The sequence below is a fragment of the Phalaenopsis equestris genome, unplaced genomic scaffold (assembly GCF_001263595.1).
Source record: "Phalaenopsis equestris unplaced genomic scaffold, ASM126359v1 Scaffold000436, whole genome shotgun sequence".
NCBI classification, from domain to species: Eukaryota; Viridiplantae; Streptophyta; class Magnoliopsida; order Asparagales; family Orchidaceae; genus Phalaenopsis; species Phalaenopsis equestris.
The window spans coordinates 565,206-591,864 of NW_018164877.1; the positions used below are offsets into that span (position 1 = coordinate 565,206).

Here is a 26,659-nt window from a genome sequence, read left to right on the forward strand (position 1 = left end):
CCTTTTTGTTGAGCCCCTTTGAGCCCTATCGCTCCTTGACTTCGTTGATATCACCTTGACGGCCCGATACTGATGAGTTGCCGCCCATTCGGGATACGACGATTTGTTCTCTGCCCTTATGGCCCGGACATGCTTTGACGTGTTGGGATATCCTCGTCAAGATGATTTAGGTTATTCTATGGGCCCCGTATGTTGATTAGCCACTACCCATTTGGGATGTGAGAGACTCACTCTCTGCCCGATTGCTTAGCGTGAGCTTTGAAGCATTGGGACTGTTCCTACATGGAATAATCTTCCTTTGATTGCCTATACCCAATGTTTATGATAATATGAAGCGAAACTCCTTTTATCGAGAGTATTCTTGGATATCCCCCAAGATGTAATTAACTAGTAGGAACACGTTCCTCTGGGAGTGCTCTTGACCCCAGAACAGGTACATACACCTTACTCTCTGGTTATGGGTAGTCTATGTAGATACTTCTTTCGCGGATATTGGTTTAAGGTGCCTCTACCCGATCTTTTTTTGGGCGGACATTCTTAACCTATCTTTGCGAGATTTATCGCACGTAGACTCTCCACGTTTTACTTTTTCTCCTATTTGTCATTTTGTCGTATGTCCCTTCTTATTTGATTCCTCTCATCTTTGAATCATTTATATGGTTCGAGAGGGAGATTTATTCGAATGGGGGAAGTATACGACGATTGACAAGCTGGCGACTCCTTTTAAAAATAAAAAAAGAGAAAAATGAACGGAAACAATATGATCTAAGGCAATCACAAAGAGCTTGATCAACAGATTCACTACTACTACTAAAAAAACACAAGCACTTTATGAGGTAGGTTGATCGCAACCTATTTATCAAAGAATTATTAGCAGGTAAAATCAGAATCCTAAATTACTATGTTGATATTAGTTTCATTGGTGATCATGAGGAAGAGATTAGAAAACTAAAATGAATCTATGCTAATGAATTTGAGATCAAAGATCTAAAGTGCATAAGTATTTCTCTGGTATATAAATTGTAAAATCAAGCAAAGGTGTTAGCATAGAACCCAGACTATCTTATTGACCTAAAGAGGGATATAAATACCTATTACAAGATCTACTAGTAAGGAAATAAATAAAAACAAATCAAAACAATAAATACAAAATTCTGTAAATTAATATTCTAATATTCTAACACTCCCCCTCAAGTTGAAGCATAGATGTTGGTCATGTTCAACTTATATTTGAAATCATCGAACAATGACCGAAGAAGGTTCTTTGTGAGAATATCTACTAGCTCACCACTAGACGACACAAACGAAACACAAATTTCACCGGACTTGAGCTTTTCCTTAATGAAGTGTCGGTCAATCTCAACATGTTTGGTGCAATCATACTGGACCGGGATGTGAGTAATGCTAATGACAACCTTGTTATCACAGAATAAATGTAGGGGAGCATAGACTGTCATATGTAGTTAGTGGAGCATGATGCGTAACCAGAGAGCTTTACAAATTCCCAGAGACATGAACCAAAATTCGGCTTACGCACAACTCCGAGCAACTACATACGGATTCTTACTTTTCCACGTGACTAGGTTTCCCACATAAAGAAGCCATACCCCAAGGTAGATCGCCAAACATGGACTGACCCGACCCAAGCCGCGTCCGTGTAAGCTGCAATAGAACGAGAGTTGTGGCGAGCAAAAAATAAACCTGAGTTCGGCAAGCCTTTTAAATAGTGGAGAATCCGGTGGACAACTTAGAAGTGGTGCTCATAAGGATTATGCATGAATTGATTGACTGTCCCAACTGCGTGGCATATGTCGGGTTTTGTATGAGCAAGGTAGATGAGTTTCCCCACAAGACGATATAAGTGAGTCTTATTTACAGGAACTACATATGGAACATCAAGAAGTTTTTCATTGGGATCCATTGGAATAGTCACTAGTTTGCACAAAAGAAGATTGTTGTCTGTCAAAACTCAAAAGATAAATCACAGATTTTTGCTGAGACTGACAAATAACCTGAGATGACCGAACAACTTTCATGCCTAAGCAGTACCCGAGAGATCCCAAGTCCTTCATTTCAAAGGAACCAATAAAGATGTCATTCATAGACTCCAATGCCAACAGATCATTACCTTTGAGAATAATATTATCAACATAGACAATACGGATAACTACCTAGTTGCTGGAGGAATGCCAGAAGAAGAAAGCGTGGTCCGATCGTGCCTGAGCAAATCCATGACCTACCACCACGTTTGTGAATTTCTCGAACAATGCCCGTGGTGATTGCTTCAATCCATAGAGGAATTTTCGCAGTCTACATACTTGCCTCTGAGAGGCAATAGAGTTAAAGACTGCAGGAAGAGTCTTGTACATGTCCTCTATAAGATTGTCATTCAGGAATGCATTCTTGACATTAAGCTGGAATAAGTGCTAATCCAAATTCATAGTAAGGGATAAAAGGACCTGAATGAAGTTTAATTTAGTAACAGGAGAAAATGTCACCTTATAGTCGACTCCGTAGGTTTGTGAATACCCTTTCACAACCAGCTGTGCCTTGTTGTGTTCAATGGATTCATTAGATTTAAACTTGATGCTAAAAATTCATCAACATCCCAATACTTTCTTGCCCCGAGGAAGATCAACAATGTCTCAAATATAGTTCAGCTTAAGGGCATTCATCTCCTCCATGATAGCAGCTTTTCAGGTTGGGTTTGCTAAGGCAGCTTCAATGATATATGAAAGTTTATGATTGGTCAGGGCCATAACAAATGCTCTATAGGTTGACAAAAATCTGCGAAAAAGAAACATAGTTTGCCATGAGATAGAGAGTGCATGTCTAATTACGTACCTTACTAGAGGAACTGACTTCCTCATTTGGAGGAGCAGTGTCAGAGATTTCAAGGTATTCAAGGTCCAGCAAGAAGTTAGCGGGCTCCAAAGTAGGTGCATCAGAACGAGTGCATCGAGTGTGGTCACGAAGAGTGGGAGGATGTGTAGGCGGAATCAAAGGGACAGATGACTCGTTGGTGGTAGGAGGAGTGGAACTAAAGGAACAGAGGGTTCCTCGATGGTAGGTGGCGTGGGGGAAACATCCACACGAGTAGGGTAAGAACAGTGTCCAAGAACTCTAGCCCCCCCTCAGTGGAGGCTGACTTATAAAAGTAGGAAACACTTCAAAAAAAAAAGAAACATCAACATTCACATAGACCTTATTTGTGGTAGGTTCAAGGCATCAATACCCCTTTTAAGTGGCAGGGTATCTTAGGAAAATATATTTTATGAACCTGGGATCAAGTTTACCCTGCATTTGGGCTGTCTTCCGAACAAAGGTTATGCACCCAAAAATTTTGGGATCAAAAGTGAAGAAGACCTGATTGTTAAGAAAACACGATCTCAAGATGGCTAAAGGGGTACTGAAGTTGTGAACTTTTTAGAGAACACTATTAATGTAATAAGTGGCGGTAAAAATAACATTATTCCATAAATATTTTGGGACATTTGAGTGAAATATAATGGAGCGAGTGACGTCGAGGAGATGTCGATTTTTTCTGTCGACTAACCCATTCTGTTGAGCGTCGGTACAAGAGCTATAATGTAGGATGCCCTTTACAAAAATTCTCTTAATATTGAGTTAAAAAATTCACAACCATTATCACTTTTAAAGATTTAAATATGTTTTTTGAATTGGGTCAAAATGAAGGTGTGAAATTTTTTGGAAGTGACAACAGCTTCAAATTTATATTTTAAAATATAGACCCATGTCATTTGAGTGTGGTCATCGATGAAAGTAAGGAACCGCCGTTTATTTGTGTAGCTAGAAGTGCGAGAGAACCCCATAAGTCACTGTGAATAAGAGAGAAAGAAGCAGAATACTGAAACTAGGATGTTCAACTAACAAAATAAGAAACATGATGATGTTCAACTAACAGGATAAGAAACATGATGATATTCAGCTAACAGGTTTCACATTTGAAATTAGAATGATATTTGTTAGTAAACATCAACAAATACAATTGTTTTAAATACTGAAAACTAATATGACTCAAACGACAGTGTAACAAAATAATAGGGCATTCAGTGAACTAACAAAAATAACAGCTACTGGGTAGAGTGCCCTCATTCATCGTGTTTTTCTCTTTGAATAAGTAGAGCCCGCCAACCCGCTTAGCAGTGTCAATCATCCTCCCCGAACTACAATCCTAAAAGACACACACATCAAAGGAAAAATGAACAATGCAATCAATGTCATATATTAGTTTACTGACTGATAAAATGTTACATTTTAGCAGAGGTACATGTAACACAGGTTCAAGAGTTAGACCTGTTGTTAAAACAACAGACCCTTTACCAACAATGGAACTTTGGAAACCATCAGAAATTTTACAGTATCTTTCCCTGAGCACGAATATTATGTCGAGAAGACTTGAGATTTTCCAGTCATGTGGTCCGTGACACCTGAATCAATGATCCATAGACTAGAAGGGGCAAAATAAGTGAGTGTCATAGTATTGGTACTTTGTCAAATGTGGGAGGTCAATGGGTCGGAAGGGAGAGGACTTGATCCAAGTAACTCGATTAAGTGTTTTATTTTACTTTCAAGGGAATTGAAGGACTCTAGATTGTTCTGGGTTGAGATCGGTTGTACAGTGTTGGATTCAGAAGTGATGGCACAACGGAAGACACTGGATACAATTTTCTCGTGGAGCTTCTAACATTTATCACGAGTGTGGTTGGATTTGTGACAGTATCACAAGTGGGGTGATTGGTCTAGAGCACTATTAGAGACCAAGGCGGATACTTCGACAGACTGAGTGGACACACCAGCATGACAAGTCTCCAGCTCTCTTTGTGATGAATCTTTGTTGAGTAGAAAGAAGAGGGTCTCAGCCAAGGAAACAACCCCAGACATCGTCAATTTCTTTGTTGAGGCTTACCATGATCCCAACTAAGCCAAATGTGATGTTGGGGTGTCGAGACATGGGAAGATCCTGAAAGTGGATAAGATAGGAGGATCTAACAGCTGGACAAGCCCCTGATTGGAGGGAGCTCAAACCGGCAGGAGGGAGTTCCTAGCGACTGGAAACAACCTTGACGAACCGGCACTGCCTTCCAATAGAAAAAGGTGAAAAATCAAATAGGATTTATGGCAGAAAGAGCGAACCAAGGACAACGACCTATGAAAAACTGGACTGGCTAGCAAACATCAAAGCATGCGCTAAAGCATGCGGCCAAGAGACGACCTGGAGGAGACGCTGAAGCAGACAACCTACAGCATGCCTTGCCAGCTGAGGAGAAGGCGTCTGGACTGACTAGCCGGTTGCACAAATAGTTCCGGCGACAGCTAGGTTAAGACCATGGCTCTGATACCATGTTAGCATAGAATCCGGATTATCTTATTGATGCAAAGAGGGGTATATATACCCATTACATAATCTACTAGTGGAAATAAATAAAAGAAAAAAGGAAAGAAAATAAAAGCAAATTAAAGCATTAATACAAAATTCTATAAATTAATATTCTAGTATTATAATAAAAGGTATATTGCCTTTTAAAATAATATATTTTGAACCTCATTAAAGAAACAAATGTGACAAGTTCAAAGTCTACTAACAACCCAATGGATCCTATTAGTATAATTGGGCTAAAAAGTGATACCATACAGGCTAACAAAGAAAGGCGCAACAACTAGTAGAAAAATTCATCTACCTTTCTCACGTTAGTCGATTTATGAATAATCTTATAAAAAATTCTAGATGGTTTCTAAGATATTAAGGTATCTTAAAATGTCATCAAGAAAATCTCTATTCTTTAAGAAAAGAACAAATATAAGTACTGAAATTTTAATAATGTTGACTATGCAAGATCTATAATTGGCCATAAACTCACTTCTACTCATTGTTCAATTGTATGAGAAAATTTAGTCAATTGGAGAAGTAATAAGTATACAGTTATAGCTAGAAGCAAAGAAGGTGCGAAATTTAGGACCATAACCCATAAGAATTTTAAAGAAATGTAGCTTAAGAAGCTTCATGAAAATCTAAGAATTTATATTAAGGAATCAATGATAATTTTGTGTGAAAACCAAGCAATAATTAGCATTGCTCGGGACCTTATCCGACATGGCAGGACTGAACATGTCAAGATTGATAGAAATTTCACAAAAGAACAAATTTATATAGAATTCTAGAATGATCCAAATTATTTACACGACTATAAAATATAAAGTTATTAATATCCTCACCAAAAACCTTAATAAAATCAATTCAATAACTTCAATTCCAAGCAAATAATGATCAATACATAGTCCCAAAATATGTGGGGAGTGTGAAAATTCAAGGTGCAATCAAGATTTCAATCAGCAATCAAATAGAGTTTGAAATAATTATGGTGGATAGCAGTCTTTTATACATTTAAAAAGAAAATTATGGCAGGTAGAAATCAGGAACCAAAATTGGAAGAATACAAGGAGGAAGACAACAATCAAAGAATGAAGGTAATTGTTATGAATTAGGAAATAATTTTGATATATTACATAAAGGCAAAAAGCTGTCAAAACCAATCTATTCCCACAATCAAAACAACCAAGCATTGGTCCTATCGAAATGTTGGAGTAGAGCAGTGTATCTTATTGATAGAAATAGGGGAATATAAACCCTATTACAAGGGACACTCATAAGGAAAAAAATAATAATAATAAAGGAAAATAATAAAGCAAATAATACAACAATCTTCATATTAATACTCCCCCTAAAGTTGAAGCATAGATGTCAATCATGTACAACTTGGGTTTGAATTCATCAAACAGTGGTAGAGAAAGATTCTTTGTGAGAATATCCGATAGTTAGTCATTGGGGGGTACAAAAGGAACACAAATTTTCCAAGACCTGAGCTTTTCTTTGATGAAATGTTTGTCAATCTCCACATGTTTAGTATAATCATGTTGGGTGAGGCTGTGGGCAATGTTAATGACAGTCTTATTATCATATAACAATTGCAGAGAGCTGAAAATCAGTATAATGATACGTAACCAGAGAGCTTCACAAAGCCCAAGGTCATGGATCTGAATTTTGCTTCAGTATTGCTTCGGGCAACCACCGACTGCTTTTTGTTTTTCCATGTGATAAGATTTTCCCACACAAATGAGCAATACTCGGAGATAGATCGTCGATCATTGCCTGATCTGGCCCAATCAGCATCTATATGAACAACAACAGAACGAGAGGTCTAGCTCGAGAAAAAAAATCTGAGCTTGGTGTGCCTTTTAAATGGTTTAGAATCTAGTAGATAGTGTGGAGATGGTGCTCATAGGGGTCATACATGAATTGACTCACTATACCAATGGTGTGGCATATGTCGGGACGTGTATGGATCGGGTACATGAGTTCCCCACAAGGCGCTGGTAGTAAGTCTTCTTAACAGGAACAACATTGGGAAGATTAGGTAATTTTTTTATTGAGATCTATTGGTCAGCAGCTGATTTGCACAGAAGCAGATTGTTCTCTATTAACAGGTCAATCACATAATTGTGTTGAGGCACACAAATGCACTGAGATGATCGGGCAACTTTCATGCCTAAGAAGTATCAGAGGGATCTCAAGCATTTCATTTCAAAAGACATAGCTAGAAAGTCTTTCAAAGACTCCAATATCGGTAAATCATTTCCTGTGAGCACAATATCGTCGACATAGACTATAAGAATAACAATTTGGTTAGTGAATGAATGTCAGAAGAAGATAATGTGATCTGATTGAGTCTGAGTAAAATCATGGCCCGCCACTACCTTTGTGAACTTGTCAAATCAGGCCTACGAGGATTGTTTTAGTCTATAGAGTGACTTTCGCAACCGGCCATTTGCTCTTGAGAGGCAGTAGAGTCAAAGTCAGGAGGAAGGGACATGCATACATCCTCTGTAAGATCTTTGTTCATGAACGCGTTCATGACATCGAGCTGGAATAAGGGTCAATCCAGATTCACCGCAACAGAAAACAGAGCCTGAATGGAGTTTAACTTGACCACCAGAGTAAATGTCTCCTCACAGTCAATTTCGTAGGTCTGTGAGTATCCCTTGGTGACCAACTGTGTCTTGTCACGTTCAAAGATCCATTTGAGTTGAACTTGATGCTAAAAATATATCGGCATCCCACTCTTTCTTACCCCGAGGAATATATACGACGTCCCATGTATAGTTCACCCGCAGGACATTCATCTCCTCCATTATTGCAGCTTTCCAGACTGGATCCGCTAGTGCAGCCTCAACAATAGTTGGGATCTGACGATCCATCAGGGCTATAGCAAATGCTCTATAGGTCAGCGATAAACTGTAGAAAGAGACATTCTGCAATAGAATAGATAGAGGATGCATGGTTGTGTACCTTACTCGAGAAGCTCACCTCATTTGTAGTAGTCCTGGAGATGTCGCTAGGAGTGGATTCAAGGTCCAACAAGGAGATAGCGCTCCAAAATACAGACATCGGAACGAGTGCACCGAGTGTAGACACGAAGAGTGGGAGGAGGTGGTGGAACTACATAAACCGGAGATTCCTCAGTGGCAGGAACAATGGGGGGAACATCCATAGGAATAGGAAAAGGAATAGTGTCCAAGAACTTTAGTGCCCCTCACTTGAGGTCATGTTAGGAAAATAGGAAACACTTTCAAAAAATAAGACATCAACACTCACATAAATTTTGTTTGTGATAAAATCAAGACATCGATGCCCTTTCTAAGTGACGGAATACCCTAAGAAGACACATTTTATAGATATTAGATCAAGCTTACTTCGAGTGGGGGCAGTGTTCCAAACAAGGCTATGCATCAAATATTTGGACATCTAAAGTGGAAAATACCCCATTAGCAGAAAAAACAAGACATCAAGACGCCTATGGGGGTTCAGAAGTTGTGAATTTAAGAGGTGAACCTATTTATAGTATCAGTAATAGTTAGTATGACATTATTCCAAAAATGCTTCGGAACATTAGATTGAAACATAACAGAAAGAGCAATGTCAAGGAGATGTCGATTTTTCCTCTCGGCACGAGCTATTGTGGAGGATGTCATTACTCACCAAGAATTCACCTAAAATAGAGTTAAAAAATCATGACCATTGTCAGTCCAAATGACCTGAATTCGAGTTTTGAATTGCGCATCAAAATGAAGGTGTAAATGTTCTTTAAGGTGACAATAACTTTCAACTTGTCTTTTAAAAAATAGGCCCACATCATCCGAATGTGGTCATAAATTAAAGTAAGAAACCATTGTTTATTAGTGTAGCTGGCAGTACGAGAGGAGTTCCTCATATGTCATTGTGAATGAGTGAAAAATGAGTGGAAGATATGTAAGTGTGGGGTGGGTGATGAACCTAATGATGTTTAACTAACACGTCTCACAATTGAAACTAGAAAGATTTTTATTAGAAAACATTAATGGATACAAATGTTTTAAATATTAAAAACTATGATGACCCAAAAGACAAACAACAACATAATAAGACATTCAGTGGTTCGGAATAAACTGCAACTATTGGATGGTATGTCTTCATTCTCCGTACTTTTCTCTTGGAAGTAGTAGAGTTCGGCTACCAGGTTAGCAGTTCCGATAATCTTCCCCAAACGACGATCCTGAAAGATAAACATCAGGAGAGAAATTAGCGGTGCAATTAATGTCAAACGTCACGTCAACTTTCTAACAGATAAAAAGTTACACTTTAACAGCGATGCGTATAACACAAATTTCAGATTTAGACCAGTCCTTAGAATAACATATCATTTACCAGCAAAAGAGCTATGAGAGTCATCTGCAATTCTGACCATATCTTTTCCAGAACATGGATAGTATATCGAGAAAGCTTGCGAGCATCCAGTCATGTGATCAGTGCATCTGAATCAATGATCAACAGACTAGAGGAGGTAAAAGATGTGTGTCATAGGAATTGTATCTTGAAGAACATGTGAGGTCAACGGGTCAGCAGAGAACAAATTGATCCAAGTAGCTTGATTAAGTGCTCCATCTGACTTTTGAGAGAGTCGGAGGCTTCTGAAATGTTATAGATAGGAGTTGGTTGAATCGTAATAGAATCTGATGTTGTAGTGAACCCTTGGCAGCGGAGAATTTGGCCGAAGATTTGTATCAACCTTTTATGGAGCTTCCAACACTTGTTACAATTGTGGTTGGGTTTGTACAGTAATCACAAGTGGGGTGACTTGCCCAAAGATGCATAGAAGAGAGTTGGGCACTTATTAAAGACCAAGGCGGACATTTCGGTTGAAGGGGTGGAAGTGTCGAGCATGACAAGTCCCATGCTCTCTTTACGGTGAATCTCAATGGATCCAGACCAAGAATACGACCAGGGAATTCGTTAAGGTCTTTGTTGAGGCCTAGCAGGAATTGGAACATGCAATCCTTTTCTAAAATTTTCTGGAAGAGAGAAAGGTCGGCCGAAGAGTCCCAAGTGTAGTCGTAGTACAGGTCGCATTTCATCCATAGTGCAACCGGGTCATTGTAGTACTAGGTCATAGTCATTGATTCCTGTTTTGCCTCTCGGATCTTCTTAGACATCTCCTAGAGTTTGCAACAATTTTCTACGTCCGAGCAGGTATCATAGACTACCATATAGTGGGCACTAGCAGAAGGGAGGAACATATATGAATGACCAATCGACGCTTCTATGGAGTTGATCAACCATGACATGACCATGAGTTCTCCATTTCTCAAGCTCCATATGTTGGGCCAATGTATGGAGGTTCACTGATCAAACCTGTGAGATGACTGAATTTCATGCGTCATTTGATGAATAAAGACCGCTTGAGACCATTAGAGAAAGTTGTTGTCATTTAGTTTGTCAGTTGTGATCCAGAAGTTCATGTTGATTTATGGTCCTGTCTGCACGGGACAGAGGTTGGAGTCGAACCTCCTGTGGAATCAAGAACGCTTTCTGAGGATGGTTCGGTGCTGGAGAAGTTCGCCATGATTCCGACTGAGCTAAAGGAGATGTGGTTGGAATTCCGAGACGTCGCCAAATATCAGTTGCAGGGACGGTCGGTGGGAGAATCTACACCTGCAAGGAAGAGGTCGGGGACTGGAGTCCAGCGGTTGCCAAGGAGGTCGACGACTGTAGGAAATAACAGTGAAGGACCAGCGGCTGCAGCAGAGGGCGGCAGCTGCAGGAAACTTCAAGGAAGGGTCGAAATCTGTAGGAAACTCCAGGGAAGCGTCGGCAATTGTAGACTTCAGCCGAAAGGGCCGACAACTAGGAGTCCCTAGGAGACCCTATAGAGAAGGCCAACAACAACTACAAAAAAGGTCAACGGTGGCTGGGATCTAGGGCTAGAACACAGCTCTGATACCATGTTGAAATATTAGAGTACAACAACGTATCTTATTAATAGAAAGAGGGGTATATAAACTCTATTACAAGGAACACTCATAAGGAAAGAAATAGAAACAAAATAAAGGAAAATATGAAAACAAATAAAAGCAAATAATACAACAATTTGTATATTAATAAGGGCTAGGGAAAGCCGCTATTAGTCTAATATTTTAATAGGTCCCAACTAGCATTTTAAGTCATCAAAATATGACAGAACCGCCTAAGCCAAGCACAAAATAAAATAAAAATTGATGCAAGATAAATCAAATATCCTAATTTTATAGTTACATATTCCCATAGAAAGGTGAATAATGTTGCATATTCATTTCCCAATATTGTGTTTACTCTTTTTTTTAGTTTTCTCCTATAATGGGTTTACACCTTTCCTTTCTTGGTCCACTAATCGGGCTATGAATCCTTAATATAAAACATACTTTGTCCTTCTCATTTGAGTCAGAAATTGAAGCCCTCTTATATGTTTATTAACACAAAGCTTTAAAGCATTCACCCCCCCATTGGCATGACTATAGTAACATTAATGCCCCTGCTGAGTATAGTTATTTCTCCACAGACATAAAGTTTACTTCTTTGCATATGGTTATCAATTATAGATGTTCATTTGAAAATCAACATAAACAGTGAAAAATATTTAAAAATTTTACCTGGGATACGGCATCCTCATTGGGAGGCCATGCAGCCTCTGATTCATCACAATCAGATTCATCAGGCAAATCAAAAAATTCATCAACAGCATCATTAAGTTGAACAATTGATCCACCAATTTTGGCATGTTTGGGAGAAGCAAGAACTTGTAAATCTTCCTCAGAATCATCACCCTTAATACTATCACTAGCCATCTTGACTTCCTCCTTTATATACTCTTTTTCATGAAGGGGCGAAAGTATCTCCCTTGTTCTTTCACTAGATGAGAAATTGGAGCTCAAATAGTTTCCATGTTTTGCTTGGAAAAATTCTCTTAAAGCTGTAAGAAATAAAAAATAAAAATAGAATTTATTCATGTATTGAATTCAATTTTGCAATTGTGACTTTATGATTAAAAAATATTAGATAATGTTGAATCTCCACCTGCAACTCTTGCCAGCATCCTGATTGTTATATATTTTGATGAAGAAGTCAAAGAGTAAGGCTTCCAAAATCTCCAATCAATTGCAAGCATGTGCTTGACAACAGAATGTTTTTCTTGGTTGGCTGGAGATATGACATATCCACCACCTATGTAAACTCACTTATTATACAAAACTATGCAGGTGTTGAATGACTCTAAAAAAATTTAGTCATTTATTTAAAAAAAGTTTAATTTCTTAAAGATTAAATCCCCCCGCCCGCCCGCCGGCGCCTAATCATATTAGTCCCAAATCAGTTCTCAAACTCAATCCATCGATTTTATAACATTGATCCCACACATAGAAAATGTGATGCAAATCAGATTTCATCCTAGTCCCTTGATTACATAAAATTGATATTAGTTTAGTCTCCAAGGGAACATTTTAAAGTAAATTTGCATAATTGAAGGACTTAATTGGCAAATGTGATAATATGTGAACAATTTATGCAAATTTACTAAGGGACCATTTTAGAGTAAATTTGCACGATTGAGGAACTTAATTGGAAAAATGTGATAACAAGTGACCAATTTAGCCACATAAGAATAAGGGGTACTAATTTGGAGTTTAACACAATTTTTAAATTTGAGCATACATTACTTTTAAGGGAGACACGAATATAGCCTCTCTTAGGTGGACAGTCTGGATGGTAAACAGAGTGGTATACTATAACTGCAAAAACATTTAAAATAATCTAATAAATAATGAAACTTTGAATATTTAACAACATCCATCCTTGTAATAAAGACAATACCATATGTTCCATCATCTTCTCTCCTCCAGTAACGTCTTAAGAGTAGATCCCTTCTTTTCATCCCCCTGAAAGCATCTTGGTGTTTTTAGCAAATTTACAGAGTGTGAGAGAGAAGAAATTGAGAAAGATGCAATCTAACCATGGCAACCAATCTCTATTTAATTTCTTGTAAATAATATCAGTATGACCATCAAGATGTTCGACCACGCTGCCAAAGGCTAGACAGAAATCCCATCTGCAGAGTTTTTTAAGCTTGCGTTGAACGAGAATATGATCGAAAAAAGGTAAAATCTAATTCAACCACAATGAAAAATGACAAAAATATAGAGTAAATATTAATGCACACAAACAACAACTTTTATACATGTTAACCTAATTGATGTTACCTTATGTTATCATTATTGTAAGTTTTACTATCATTTAATTGCGAAGAATTATAATCACAATTCCTCCAATATTATAAATAGATAATAACTTCTGCTTATGAAAAAAGGTTCTCCATGACTAACTCTAGATGACAGTTTTTCTTCATAGGAAAAGAATTAGGATAGAACACTCAATTCTACCAATGGTGCTAAACGTTAGCTAAAACTAACCTCATTATATTTATTCTGTTATGGATAATCAAATTCATTTTCTTCATTTGACAAATACATCCATCAAATTAATTATCAATTTTGGTTTTTAGCATATGTGAAATTAACTTTGATATCTAAATGGGCTCAACTGATAATTTTTGTGATCAAATGTGTAACACACTGATTGGAAGCAAAGTGAAGAATCCTAAACTGACGGGTTCAATTGCTCACCCTGATCGGAAAAAAAATAAATTGATATCAAAATGCTAGCATAAATTCTTGTAAAATAAAATTGCAAGCACAATTTACTGAGCTGGAATATTCTCATAAATTTATCTTACTCAGATCTCGATAGACCAAAAGACATCAATGTCTTGAAAATGACTTCTGAGGGTGCATCAACCACACCTACAGCCATTATAGCTGGATGGTCATCCCAATGCTGAGGATTAAGAATTCATTAGTGCTACAGAAAAATAAAAAATTAGTGGCCCTGTTGCTTGAGTCAAATAATTACCATCCCAAGAAAAGCTGCATTTTTTGCCTCTTTAAAGAGCCTCAAGCCTACAAAAGAAGCACTAAATCTTAATCCTAAATAGGCTGTCTTAATAGAAAGTAAGGACCAAGGTAATATTGTTTACCATTTTTACAGTCAAAAATTATCCATGGTGATGGTGCAATGACATCGGAGGTCATTCGCTTAGTGTACCCAGTTGTGAAAACTGTCCAATCTAGCAAGCATTATGATGAGAATGAATTCAATTTTAAGACATCAAGAGTAAAAACATGCAAATTAAACTCCGAAAGAAACAAGTTACGAGATCCACCTCGGACTTCACCTATAATACAATTCAGCCACTGAACTCTCCCCATCTATGGAGCTAAGAGAGGGGGATAGCTCATAGATTATTAGTAAAAAATTGTAATTAACTTATTGTATTATAAGTAGGGGATCAAACAATTATTCACATTTTTTTGGACCAATAGATCATATACATGAAAGGGAAGTGTACCTATGGAATGCAGGCGATTTCTACATCTAGCTTGGACTAACCTGCATTGTCCACAATTCAGAAAAAAAAAATTAAGAACTGATGGCATATTTCTCATCAATGCCATAGAAAAACTACTAATAAATTAATGAAAGGGTAACTGGATAAAGGTTAGCTTCAGTAAATAGAATATAAATATCATGCAAAACTGTAGCGACCAAACTAAAAACAAGGTTTTAAATCATTTAAGTGGCATTTACATACACACCACCCAGTTCCTATGTATTTACATATCTAACACCTAAATTTTGCTTTTTACAAATTTTTTGTATCACCTCCAAAATAACACAATTTTAACTTTCAAAAAGTGAAATACACCTTTTCATACATAGGTGTTGACCTCATTTTCGGATGAGGTCGTCACTTCTCTCCTTAGAGCCTAGGGTCTAGCTTTAGGCTTCTATTGTTTAACCCTCCTAGAAGACTAGTACGGAACCCACACCATTTAGAAAATTCGAGCCACATCATCACTCCTTCGAGTTTCGCATGAGCGGTCTCAAATCCTCGGCCTTACGCTGAGTTTTGAGTCGAGTTCCTACATTAATAGGAGCAGCCCCTAGGAAATCCCTTGGCGACCCGAACGCTCGATAACGCCGCATTTTTTGCGCACGCATCGCACCCCGCACAATTTTGGCTTAAATTGACTCGCCCGCTGGCGAACTCGTCCGGACTATCGTTATGGTTTCGCGCGCAAGCAACTAGCAAGGATATCGATGCACTTTTTTAGCGGTACGCGGGCCCGGGCTCAGCCCAGGTTCGACTCGGATTCGATTCAGGTTGGACTCGGGCTGAACACGGGCTAGGCACCAGCTCAAACGAATTATTTAACTTTTGTCTTAATTAAAGTTAATTATCCAGGTTTTAATTATTTTCAATTAATCATCCCCTATATTTGGAAACTATTTATTTCCCTGCCAATTGATTTGAGTAACCGCTCCAATTCTAAAAGGAAGGTTGGCCTTCTTCCTCCGTAGTCGGCTCGATCCGCCTCTCCCGAGCTCCTCTCTCCTGCTCTTGTTGTGCCTCTTCCGGGCTCACCTGAAGCTCGCCTGCTCGTCTCCTCTCTTCCGAACGCAGAAGAAGCAACATTCCGCTCTCCCGCTCCTGTTGTGCCTCTTCCGCGCTCGCCCGAAGCTCGCCTGCTCGTTTCCTCTCTTCCAAACGCAGAAGAAGCAGCATTCGGCTCTCCCGCTCCTGCTGCGCGTCTTCCGCGCTCGCTTCCTCACTCGGCCAAACAGCCCCACTTCTGTTTGCCTCTCTCCCTCACGACAAATCCCGCGCTCTGCTAGCTTCTCTTCCCTGCGACGGAGGCTCTCGCTCGACTCCCTCTTCTTCGCGCAGAAGGAGTCCCGTTCAGCCTCCTTTCACAGCAGAGCATTTGATCTCGCCCGTCCTCCTGTACCGAAATCCTCTGCTTACTTGCTTACTTGGATTTGTGTTATCGGTAAGATTTGGAGGTACTGATCTCAATCCATTACCTGTTTTAATCTTTGAGATGTTGTTATTCTTTTGAGAATTACTTAGGTATACCTTCTACTGTTGTCGGATTTCCATTGTTTGGGAGGCCTTCATTGTTGATTTCTTGATATATTCTAAGGTCTTTCTCTTTGCAGTCACTCTCGTTGTTCATTATAATGTATTTTTCTGTGACTTTGTGGCTTCTATTGCTATCTTTGTTTTGACCCAGTATTCACCTTATGATGGAGTAAGCAAATCAAGTAATTTGACACCTTTTATAGTTGGAAACATTGCTTGTTGAAGGGAATCTTTTCAGGTTCTAAGAAAAAAAAAATTCCATTAGTTGGGAATCTCGCATTTTTTTTAGATAAAAGCAGTTTTTGATCAGGAATTGGTCGAAGCCAAACTATCGTACATTGGCAAGAAACATGTTTTTTTTTACCCACTAAATTTCATATTTGTTTGCCCCACGGAGATTATTGCCTTCTTTAATCGCCACTCTGAATTTAAAAAAAAAAAGAAGTAAACACACAGATCTTGAGAGTTTCCATTGGTAGTAAACTCTCCCATCTTGCTTGGATTCAAACATATAGGAAGGCAGGAGAGCCCGAGCGAGGTTTGCCACCTGCTGGGTGAAAACCTGGAGAAAAGTCCATGAAGCCTTATCCTAAGCTCAGCAAGGAATATTTTGCAGCAATTCAGAATGTCATATGGTTGTTGTTTGGAATGTTTGGAGGTCATATAGTTGCTGTTTGGAATGTTTGAATGCCATATAGTTGCTGTTTGGAATGTTTGGAGGACATATAGTTGCTGTTTGGAATGTTTGGAGGCCATATAGTTGTTGTTTGGAGTGTTTGGATGTCATTTAGTTGATGTTTGGAGTGTTAGGAGGTCGTAGGATCGCCGTACAAGCCTGCTAGTTGCTGCCCCGAGCTGTAAGAGCTGTAGGACCGCTGTCCAATGCTTCTATTTGTTGCCCAGTGCCGTAGGATCGCCGTACAAGCCTGCTAGTTGCTGCCCCGAGCTGTAAGAATTGTAAGACCGCTGTCCAATGCTTCTATTTGTTGTCCAGTGTCGTAGGAAACCGTCTAGTTGCTGCCCACCACGATTTGGGTTCGTAGGAAGCCACCTAGAAATTTTCCACCACAATTTAGTTTCATAGGAAACCACCTAGTAGTTGTCCACTATCGTCTAGAAGTCATCTAGTTGCTGCCCACCTCTGTTCGGGTTCGTAGGAAGCCGCATAGGTATTGCCCATTGTTGTTTGGGTTCATAGGAACTCATACAGATGTTATTCGAAATTTCTAGCTGTTGTCCGGAGTCGTAGGATCACCGTACACACTTGTTAGTTGTTTCTCGGAGCCGTAGGAGATCGTAGGATCACCATACTAGCTCGCTAGTTGCAGTCATGAGTTGTAGGAGGCCTTAGGATCACCTCTTTTGAGTTCTTTGTTATTGCTACAACTTGTTCTACTGTTTATTGTTTTTTTTTCTTTTCTCTGCAATTTATTTAAATTCTCTGCAAATTATATTGTGCTTTGTGAGTTAAACATGCAACAGGAATAGCAGCAGCAGATACGCCACGTACGCATGTACATTTTATTTGTTGTTATCTTTATTACAATTACTCTTGCTCTAACACATTATGCAGGTACTGAATACAATCTCACTTTTAAAACAAAACGATTTTTCAAAATTAAATAACATTTTCAAAACAAAAAAAAAACAAAACATAACACGTTCTTTCGAACTTACGGGAGTCCCTCGGAGGAGGTAACCCACGGTTGCTAAGGAGATCTCCCCGGTTTAAATGGGTTTCACAACTCGTTTAAACTAAATAAGTTCAAAAAAAATAGTGATACCAGAACGAGGGAACCATGAGATCCTAACTGGTGTCGCTCTAATCAACTTGAACCCCTCCCAATGACAAACAAACTGAGACATTGAGACACACCTGGTAAAACTGTTTGAACTTTAGACTTTAGGACTGTTACTTCAACAAGGAACTCGGAGCAACTTCGTGGGCATCAGGGCAAGAAGTTTGAAGCGGACTACAGGTGGAGGTGATTGTCATTCTACAACAGCAAAATGAGTCTACAACAACTAAACTTTCCTAGTTTAAACAACTCATATAACTTCGAGGTACCTCGCCTAGAGCGACGTAAAACTTCACCCTCTTTTAGGCCCCTACACAACCATGTTGTGCAGCGTAAGTCTTAACTCGCCTTAGGTTCCGAGGTTGTCATCCAGAACGACGTAAAACCTCTTACCTCTGCGGGCTATTTGCATAACCAGTTATTATGCAAATGTATGTCTCAAATAATAAAATTAACAGGATTCAACATTCAAATAAAATCCTCTCTAAAACACAGCCACACATTATGATAGTTTGGGAAGTCACTGAGGATTCCCCTCTGAATCTGTGACATCTCCTACCTTTTACTTTTTTTGGACTCCTGAAAGGATTGTTCTTACTTGAGTCATTCTCACTTGTTTTTCCACGTCATACCTTGAAAATCTTAAATTTGAATTCTTGAAAACTAGAACCACTGATCATTATTGATAGTTTTCTCAAGTGATTCCAGTCACTTGGGATGTAATTAACTATAGGGGTTTGCCTATATAGGGAACTTGGAACCCAGGTAAAATAACCAGGTAAAATCCAGGTAAAATAAACCCTATTTAATTTTTGTATTAAATAGAGGAATTTGTCGGTCACATATAAAATGTTCGCAGACCAAATGGAAGTCACAAATCTCTTAGTTTGCAGGATCGGACCTATTACCGGGGTCTACACTTTTCTCTTGGAACGTGAAGTATTCAGGGTGTCAGGCACGATTATGCAAATTATTGGACTAATGAGATTCATTCGGTCTCATTTTCTAAAAAATTAAAACACTACTTTCATAATTTAAACTATATAACTTATATCTAAATTAAATTTTCAAATCATCAAAAAGTTGACCGACAATAGGTAAGGTGGAATGTATGTAAAAATTGAAGTTTAGGTGTTAGACATGTAAAAACAAAGGAACAGAGGGGTGTTTATGTAAATATCCCATCGCTTCCATCGTTCAAGTAGAAAAGCGACAATATACAACCTAAATGAATGACGCCTTGACTTCGAGCATTGAACAGGCTTCGCTCCATCACTTGGGCATTCCTGCCACGATAAAATGATGTAATAATGCCAGATTAGTCGAACAAATTAATCAAAGCATGGGAGCAAAACCTTCATTGCTGCTTCTTTTAACGATTGGATCCACTTAGCTGCTTCTTCTGAGCTTCTAGCTCCCAGCTACAAATTTTCAAGCAAAATTTAAGTACTAAGTTAAGGATTACGTTTGTTATGGAAGCATCAGGTCGGTTGTAGTAAGTTTGTAAAATCAAATTGAGCCTCACCTTAAGTTGATCATTGTGATTAGAAGAATTATAGAGTGTAAAAATGTAGAAAACCTGAAATTGCATGTCAAAAGCACAATAAATAACATAAGCTCATTATAGAAGCTAATATGAAGCTCCTGTAACATACAAAGATAGTACAATAAATGTCCAGATAAGAATATCGTAAATAGGTAATCTTACATTTCTATGGAAGCTCTCTCTTCCATTGTCAGTGACCCGTATGTAGGAATCAATCAACGCAGTTTTTAGAGGCTCCTGAAAAAAGAATAAATAGCAAATGAAGCACTAACTAGACTGAGAATAGAAGCAACGAAAACAATAGAACAAATAACTGGAAGATTTACATACATACCCTATGTACTTACATATCTAACATCTAAACTTTAATTTTTACATCATGTTATTGAGTTGCATAAATTGCTATTGTATGTACATGCTAAAACTTGTTGTCTGAGAGACTAAAAGAGAGCACACAAATCCTAGAGCTTCGGAATCAAAGATTAGAAAATTGTTGTGCTTTGATTACTCTACAAGGAATTAAACTAGGTCAGCACAGTAAAACAACTCATAGTAGTTGTGGCCACGAGAGGGACTTGAACAGCCTTTGAGGATTAAACTAGAATGTGGTGAGCAATGTCCTTAAGGAAAAAGCTTTTAGGTTTTTCTAATTGAAATAAAAGGCAGGATTATAGAGAGTTGTTTTAGATGGTTTGGTCACATTAAACGTTGACCATCTGATGATAAGGTTAGGAGAGTAGAGGTTTTAGATTTGACTTAAGTATAAAGGAAAATCATTTAGGTGCAACCAGGTCAACATAGTAAAACATCTCATAGTATTTGTTGCCACAAGAGGGACTTGAGCAACCTTTGAGGAATACACTATGAATGTGGTGAGCAATGTCCTAAAAGGATAAGCCTTTAGTTTTTTCTAATTTAAATAAAATAAAAGATTAGAGAATCGTCTCAGATGATTTGGTCACATTATACGCCGATCTGATGATCCGATTAGGAGAGTAGATGTTTTAGATTCGACTTATGTTAAGAAAGGTAGGTGGACCTATAAAGAATTGGGCATATTGTATAAAAAATGATCTTAATTCATTAGAATTAAATAAAAATATGATACTCAATAGGAAAATATGGAGAAAAAGGATTTATGTAGTTGACCCAACTTAATGGGATAAAGGCTAGTTGTTCTTGTTAGTGTTGCTGTTTTGTAATTGAAATAAAAGAGATAACTTAATTATAAAAGGAGGAGCCGAAGTACAATCTTCCTCATTCAATGCTCCTTATCCCTATTTTGGCATTGGAGTCGGTTTATACTCTATGATCTTATAGTCTTTAAGCATATTTACAATTACGTCCAATAAAAATATCATTTGTAGCACAATCATGCTCCATTTTTCTTTTTTTCAACAGCAACAACAAAGTCTTAATCTTACTACGTGGGTTCGGCTACTCGAATCATTTTTCTCCATTGCGTCCTATTTAGTGTCATATTTTCATTTAGTTTTAATAAATTAAGAACATTTTTTTATACAAAAAGCCCAAGTCTTCCAAGGTTTACCTCTACCTTAATCCCATTTTTCTTTTTTTTCCTCTGTTAAAACTCCATATGGAATCCAAAGAATGCTGAAATTAATAACTAGAATTTTGCATTTTATTTTCTTTAAGTCATCATTTATATAAAGATGTTTCCATTTTTTTCAGGAAAAATGAGCCCAAAGGGTGGTATGAGTGATTCAAACCCGCAACCTCAAGGTGGTAAACTACATCCTCAATCACCATGCCACAGATAAATGCGCAACATATTTCCATTCAATACCAAAGATGACGACCAAAAATAATATGGACATTTAAATACATTCCACATAGTTCATATGTATTTACATAAGTAGCACTCAAACTTTCATATTCACATGCATTACACAAATCTTTAAATCACATCAAAAATAGCACAATTACTAAGTTTTTAATGTGAAATACACGATTTTATACATTGATTTGCGACATCAAAGTGGTATAAGTGTAAACATCAAATTTTAGGCGTCAAATATGTAAAATATGATAATTGTGTGACATGTATGTAAAATTCCCAAACATTAGATAATAGTACGTGCATCAACCATACATAATAATAATTAGATAATAATAAGATAAATTTATCAAAAGAAGCAAAAGGTAAAGAAACTCTAGTTCTTGCATTTTCATAGAATATTTATATTTGCACTCTCCAAAAATGCATACATGCCACAAGATTCATATTTATTTTCATATCTAACACCTAAACTTTACTTTTTACATTAATAGCACCCAAATCTTTCATATCACATCAAAATTACCATTGTTTTAACAATTAAAAAGTAAAATACACCTTTATAATGCATATATAGGGCAGCATATATGTATATGTGAAAACTGAAGCTTACAAATAAAATATGTAAATACATAAGACTTGAGTGGTATGTATGTAAATCTTCCAATAAAAAATCCCAGCCTCTCACAATCAAAGAAAAAGCAAACCGACATAGTCAAAGGAGCAGATAGATAAACCTACCTCTCTATTTGATTTGGGTATGTTCTTAAAGCAATTGAGGAGGTTCTCCTTCAGGACAAAATATCTTTTCCTAGAATACTGCAGGCCGATTCGATTTGACCGGATTAGATACAACCAGCCCTCCATTCTCTGCTCTTCCGGCGAGTCTCTTGGGACGAACCTTTCCTTCCTCTCACAAGAACTCCAAATCCATTAAATAAGTACTCAAATTGCCTTGTTTCTTCTTCTTCTGCTGAGAATCTCTCTCAGCAGAAGAAGATAAAGAAGAAGAAAACGTTGACGATCCAATAATCGGAATCAAAACAATGTCCAGCCAAAATGTAACCTGCAAAAGGCATTCAACACGGATACTTGAGAAGAAATGGAATGGGCGATCCTCTGACCCCAGTGGTCGGAATCAGAGGTATAGAAGCAAACCCCGCTTCCTCCCTCTTCCTCCCTACTTTGAGCCAGCGCTGAAAATAATGAAAAGATGATGAAATTGAGAGAAAAAGAGAGTAAATAAACCCCGGAAATCTCTCCCCCCGCGTCTCTCCGCTCCATCTGATTTGTTTCCCTCTCGCTCTCTTTCTTAGCTGTTCGAACGACGAGGTGTTTCGAGAGAGCCAACCGAGGGAGGAGCGCAGGGAGAAAAGGTGTCCCGATGAACTTAACTGTTATAGTCTATATTTTTAGTAAATTTTATTAATATAATACTTTTATACCTAAATTGCACTAAAATGTATAATATAAGGAAATATATTATACTGTCAACAAATCAATATACATAATATTTTTGATACATTAAAAATACATTCTATTTTTATTAAATTAATATTAATTAAAGGTATTAGATGAATAAATATAAATGTTTATGTATAATATACGTAAGAAAATATTAATTTTATGATATCTAATAAATTAAAAGTTCAATCAATGGTAACTTAAAATCCTTATAATTATTTTGAAATAAACGTGTTGAATTATTTTAGGGGATAGGGTCCCGTATTGTTCATGAGTTGATATAACTTGAGAGAACCTGTGTAATGAATGTGAAATAAGAGCATAAATATGCCCATAAGACAACCCCTAATGATCTAATGAACCAAAAAGATTGAGAGAGAAAAATGAAAGATCCCCAAGAGTTACATTATGGGATCTCTACCCAACCTAAAATGCCTGAATGAAATGGGGAGAGAGGAAAAAGGACGGAATTCACCTGCTCTATGGACTATATTCTTTCTTTATTCCAGTTTTAAGAAAATATTAAAATATGGGTTGTAGTTCTGAAGTCTATCCAAGGTATCTGGATGCGTTTGTCAAGCAACCCATAAATGATGACATAACATATGTCTATCCCAGCTACCGATCTTAACTTTTGTGTTTTGTCAATTTTGAGGACCATCGATTAGGTGAAATTGGTAGAAGAAGCTAATCAATTGACCTGCTTGATAAACTCGGTAGATTAGTTCGGCGGGCTAGCTCGACAAGTTGGCTCGGCATATGACACGGGACTACTTGCACTTCAATTACTAAGGTCAGCAAGTTACCTCAACAGACAATCATAGTGATAGTTATATCCTTAAGTTAGATGGGCCTATTATACTCATGTGTATCTTGCTCCACAAAACATTGGTTTTTGGTATATGAAATATATTTTTTTAAAAAAATGTATTGCATTCTCTTAAAATAAATTATATAAAATTAAAATTCAGTCTACTAAAAATTATATATTATTTCGATCTAAGTTTTTTACAATTTTATTGATATATCTAAAGAAGTTGGAATTTAAATAAGATATTTAACTAGCCTTTTGGTTGAAAAGAACCCCCTATTTCAATTTTAAGGCCTCAACTTTGATAGGAATTTATTTAATTGTGAACATCCAAAAATGCTCAACACAAATCTCAAGACAATCAAATGATCCAGATAAAAAGATTGATGCTGAAAAAGTGTCAAAAATTGGTTATAAAATGCACTATAAAGACTTGTTACTTTTCTATTAAAGCAGAGAGCAAGCATGTAGACTTGATTCATTTTTCTCATATAAATAGGGAGTCTATGATATATAAAAGATGAGCTATTCTCTCTTGACTTTTCTCATGTAGGAAGAACTCTCTTTCCTTCTCAATGTAATCGTTATCTTGTATATATAAAGGTGGTCAAAGAGCCTGAAATTTCCCGCTGTGCTCTTACGAGGCAAGTCCACCTGTGCTATTTTATTTTTCTTTTTTTATCTATTTTTTTTCTCACTCAAGCTCCCTGACACTCTAATCCTTGGTCGTGCAACAAATTGTCAACATTGATGCACGCCAACCTACAGATAGATGGAGCCTCCACGCAACAATCTTATTTTCGTTAAAAAATAAATGAGCTCACAACATATTAATTGAAAATAAAACGAAGCTTTTCAAAAATAATATATATGTACAATTCTTATTTATAATATCATTCAAAATATGATTATCACCCTTCTTTTAAAATTGAAATACATTTTTCCACCCATAGACACTTAAATACATAAAAATTATTTGGCACTTGTAAGAAGAGAGAGGAAGAAACAAACCTAGATATAGCAAATTTCATTTATTTTTTCCTACTTTTTTCTATTAGTTTTCTTAACTCTAAAAATATTTTATCTCAATATTCTGATAAAATCCATTTCAATAAATAATTAATTTTACAATATTTGTGTTTAATTTCAAGTATCATATGTTATTCAACAATATAACTAAATTATTAATTAGGCAGCACACTTAAATTTAATAAATGGGCATAATTAGACTATAAGATAAACATGCAAAAAATTAATTATTTGAAGAGACAATTGTCAATGGATTTTAACATAAAAAATATAGGAGAGGTAAAAAAAAAAAAAAAAGATTTGTCAATACATAAGAATAAAGTGGTCTGTAAGAAAATCTCGCCCTTTCCTCTTGAAAGCAATGATTGTCAACTCTTTGAAATTATGATCATAAATACATCAAATACCACTGAACATGATACAAACAAACATAAAAAACTAGCAACATAATTTGTAGATTTCATTTCAAACTGCTGCTGATTTGATTGGCAGCCACAAGGCATCTCAATGGCTAATTATTCTAACAAGCAAAACCATATACATTGCATCCAGCAATTAAAAAATTACATGAAATTATAAAAAATTGAAGCTTTGAAAGCCTCAAAATTACTTAAAAAAATGGCAATAAGGTATAAATTTTAGGCAAGAGAGTTCTTATTGGGTGAGAGAACCCCATTAGGTTTCTTGTTCTCATTGTTCTCTTTATCCTGATGATGCTCCCCACCATTGGATACTAGAAGTGGAAATTCTTCATCTCTTATCTGTAACCACAAAATCATGAAAGCACAACCATGTCATTTACATGCATACCGCCCAAATCTTGTGTATTTACATATCTAACAACTAAGTTTTACCATTTACATTTACAACGCCCAAATCTTTCATATCACGTAAAAAAATACAATACCAAGCTACATTTATCGAACAATGATACCTGTGACGCAGGCAGCGTGTTGAGTGGCACCTTCTTTTTACCATCGTGGACACAGAAATAAGAATAGAGCGCCATGCCGAAGATGGCTACGAGAATTCCGATGATGTTCCTGGTTGTGAAGGGATCATGGAGGAGGGTGTAGCCAAAGGAGAGCACGAGGCAGGTTTTCAGGTGACCAAGCACCTGATAAGTTACAGGAGATGTAGTCCCAATTACTAAGAATGTGCTGAAGTTCACTGACACAGCAATCAAACAAGACATTATGATGAATATCTGCACATCAAAGACAGTAAAAAGATTAGCGGCCGTAAACGGCGGGAAAATGGAGAGAATAACTAGGGCTTGTTTGGCATCAACTTTTTGAGGAGGCGTTCACATACATACCACCCAATCCCTATGTATTTACGTATCAAACTCCTAAATATTGCTTTTTACATTTATACCACCCAATTCTTTCATATCACATAAAAAATACCAATATTTTGATTTTTAAAATGTGAAATATAGATTTTCATGCATAGACATTTTTGTAAAAATTGATGTTTAGGAGTTAGATATATAAATATATAGGATTTAAGTGGTATGTACGCAGATCTTCCAAACTAAAAATAGAGTGGCCCCAAACATTTTTTGGAATTAGTTGTTATTATGTTTCACAAGAAAATTAATATCTTATGTATTCAAGAAATTAAGTGGGTCAGAGAAAAGGCTAAGGAGATTGATAATTTAGGTTTTAAACTTTGGTATTCTGGTAAGAGTCGCACTAAAAATGGTGTAGGTGTAATTATAGATAAGAGTTTGAAAGATAATGTTGTAAAAATTAATAGAGTTGGAGATAGAATTCCCTTAAGATTATCATTGATACATACTAAGAT

The 26,659-nt window shown here is 37.0% G+C and overlaps 2 protein-coding genes across 2 annotated transcripts in view; both read right to left on the reverse strand.

Moving 5' to 3' along the window:
• Positions 1-22,927, reverse strand: part of LOC110027722 (protein ENHANCED DISEASE RESISTANCE 2-like) — a 36,360-nt gene extending 13,433 nt beyond the window's left edge. Inside the window, exons 1-14 of the mRNA XM_020729259.1 lie at positions 22,288-22,927; positions 19,911-19,985; positions 19,728-19,781; positions 19,558-19,623; positions 19,427-19,488; positions 14,829-14,869; positions 14,457-14,546; positions 14,333-14,379; positions 14,157-14,257; positions 13,377-13,472; positions 13,238-13,302; positions 13,084-13,155; positions 12,446-12,592; positions 12,022-12,341 (exon numbers count right to left, since the gene is read on the reverse strand). Coding sequence (XP_020584918.1) covers positions 12,022-12,341; positions 12,446-12,592; positions 13,084-13,155; positions 13,238-13,302; positions 13,377-13,472; positions 14,157-14,257; positions 14,333-14,379; positions 14,457-14,546; positions 14,829-14,869; positions 19,427-19,488; positions 19,558-19,623; positions 19,728-19,781; positions 19,911-19,985; positions 22,288-22,413 — 1,362 coding nt within the window. The 5' untranslated portion in view covers positions 22,414-22,927. The remainder of the gene's footprint in view (positions 1-12,021; positions 12,342-12,445; positions 12,593-13,083; positions 13,156-13,237; positions 13,303-13,376; positions 13,473-14,156; positions 14,258-14,332; positions 14,380-14,456; positions 14,547-14,828; positions 14,870-19,426; positions 19,489-19,557; positions 19,624-19,727; positions 19,782-19,910; positions 19,986-22,287) is intronic.
• A 2,365-nt stretch (positions 22,928-25,292) lies between these two features.
• Positions 25,293-26,659, reverse strand: part of LOC110027725 (uncharacterized membrane protein At1g06890) — a 7,529-nt gene continuing 6,162 nt past the window's right edge. The window contains exons 7-8 of the mRNA XM_020729262.1: positions 25,785-26,057; positions 25,293-25,611 (exon numbers count right to left, since the gene is read on the reverse strand). Of these exons, the coding sequence (XP_020584921.1) occupies positions 25,489-25,611; positions 25,785-26,057 (396 nt within the window). The 3' untranslated portion in view covers positions 25,293-25,488. The remainder of the gene's footprint in view (positions 25,612-25,784; positions 26,058-26,659) is intronic.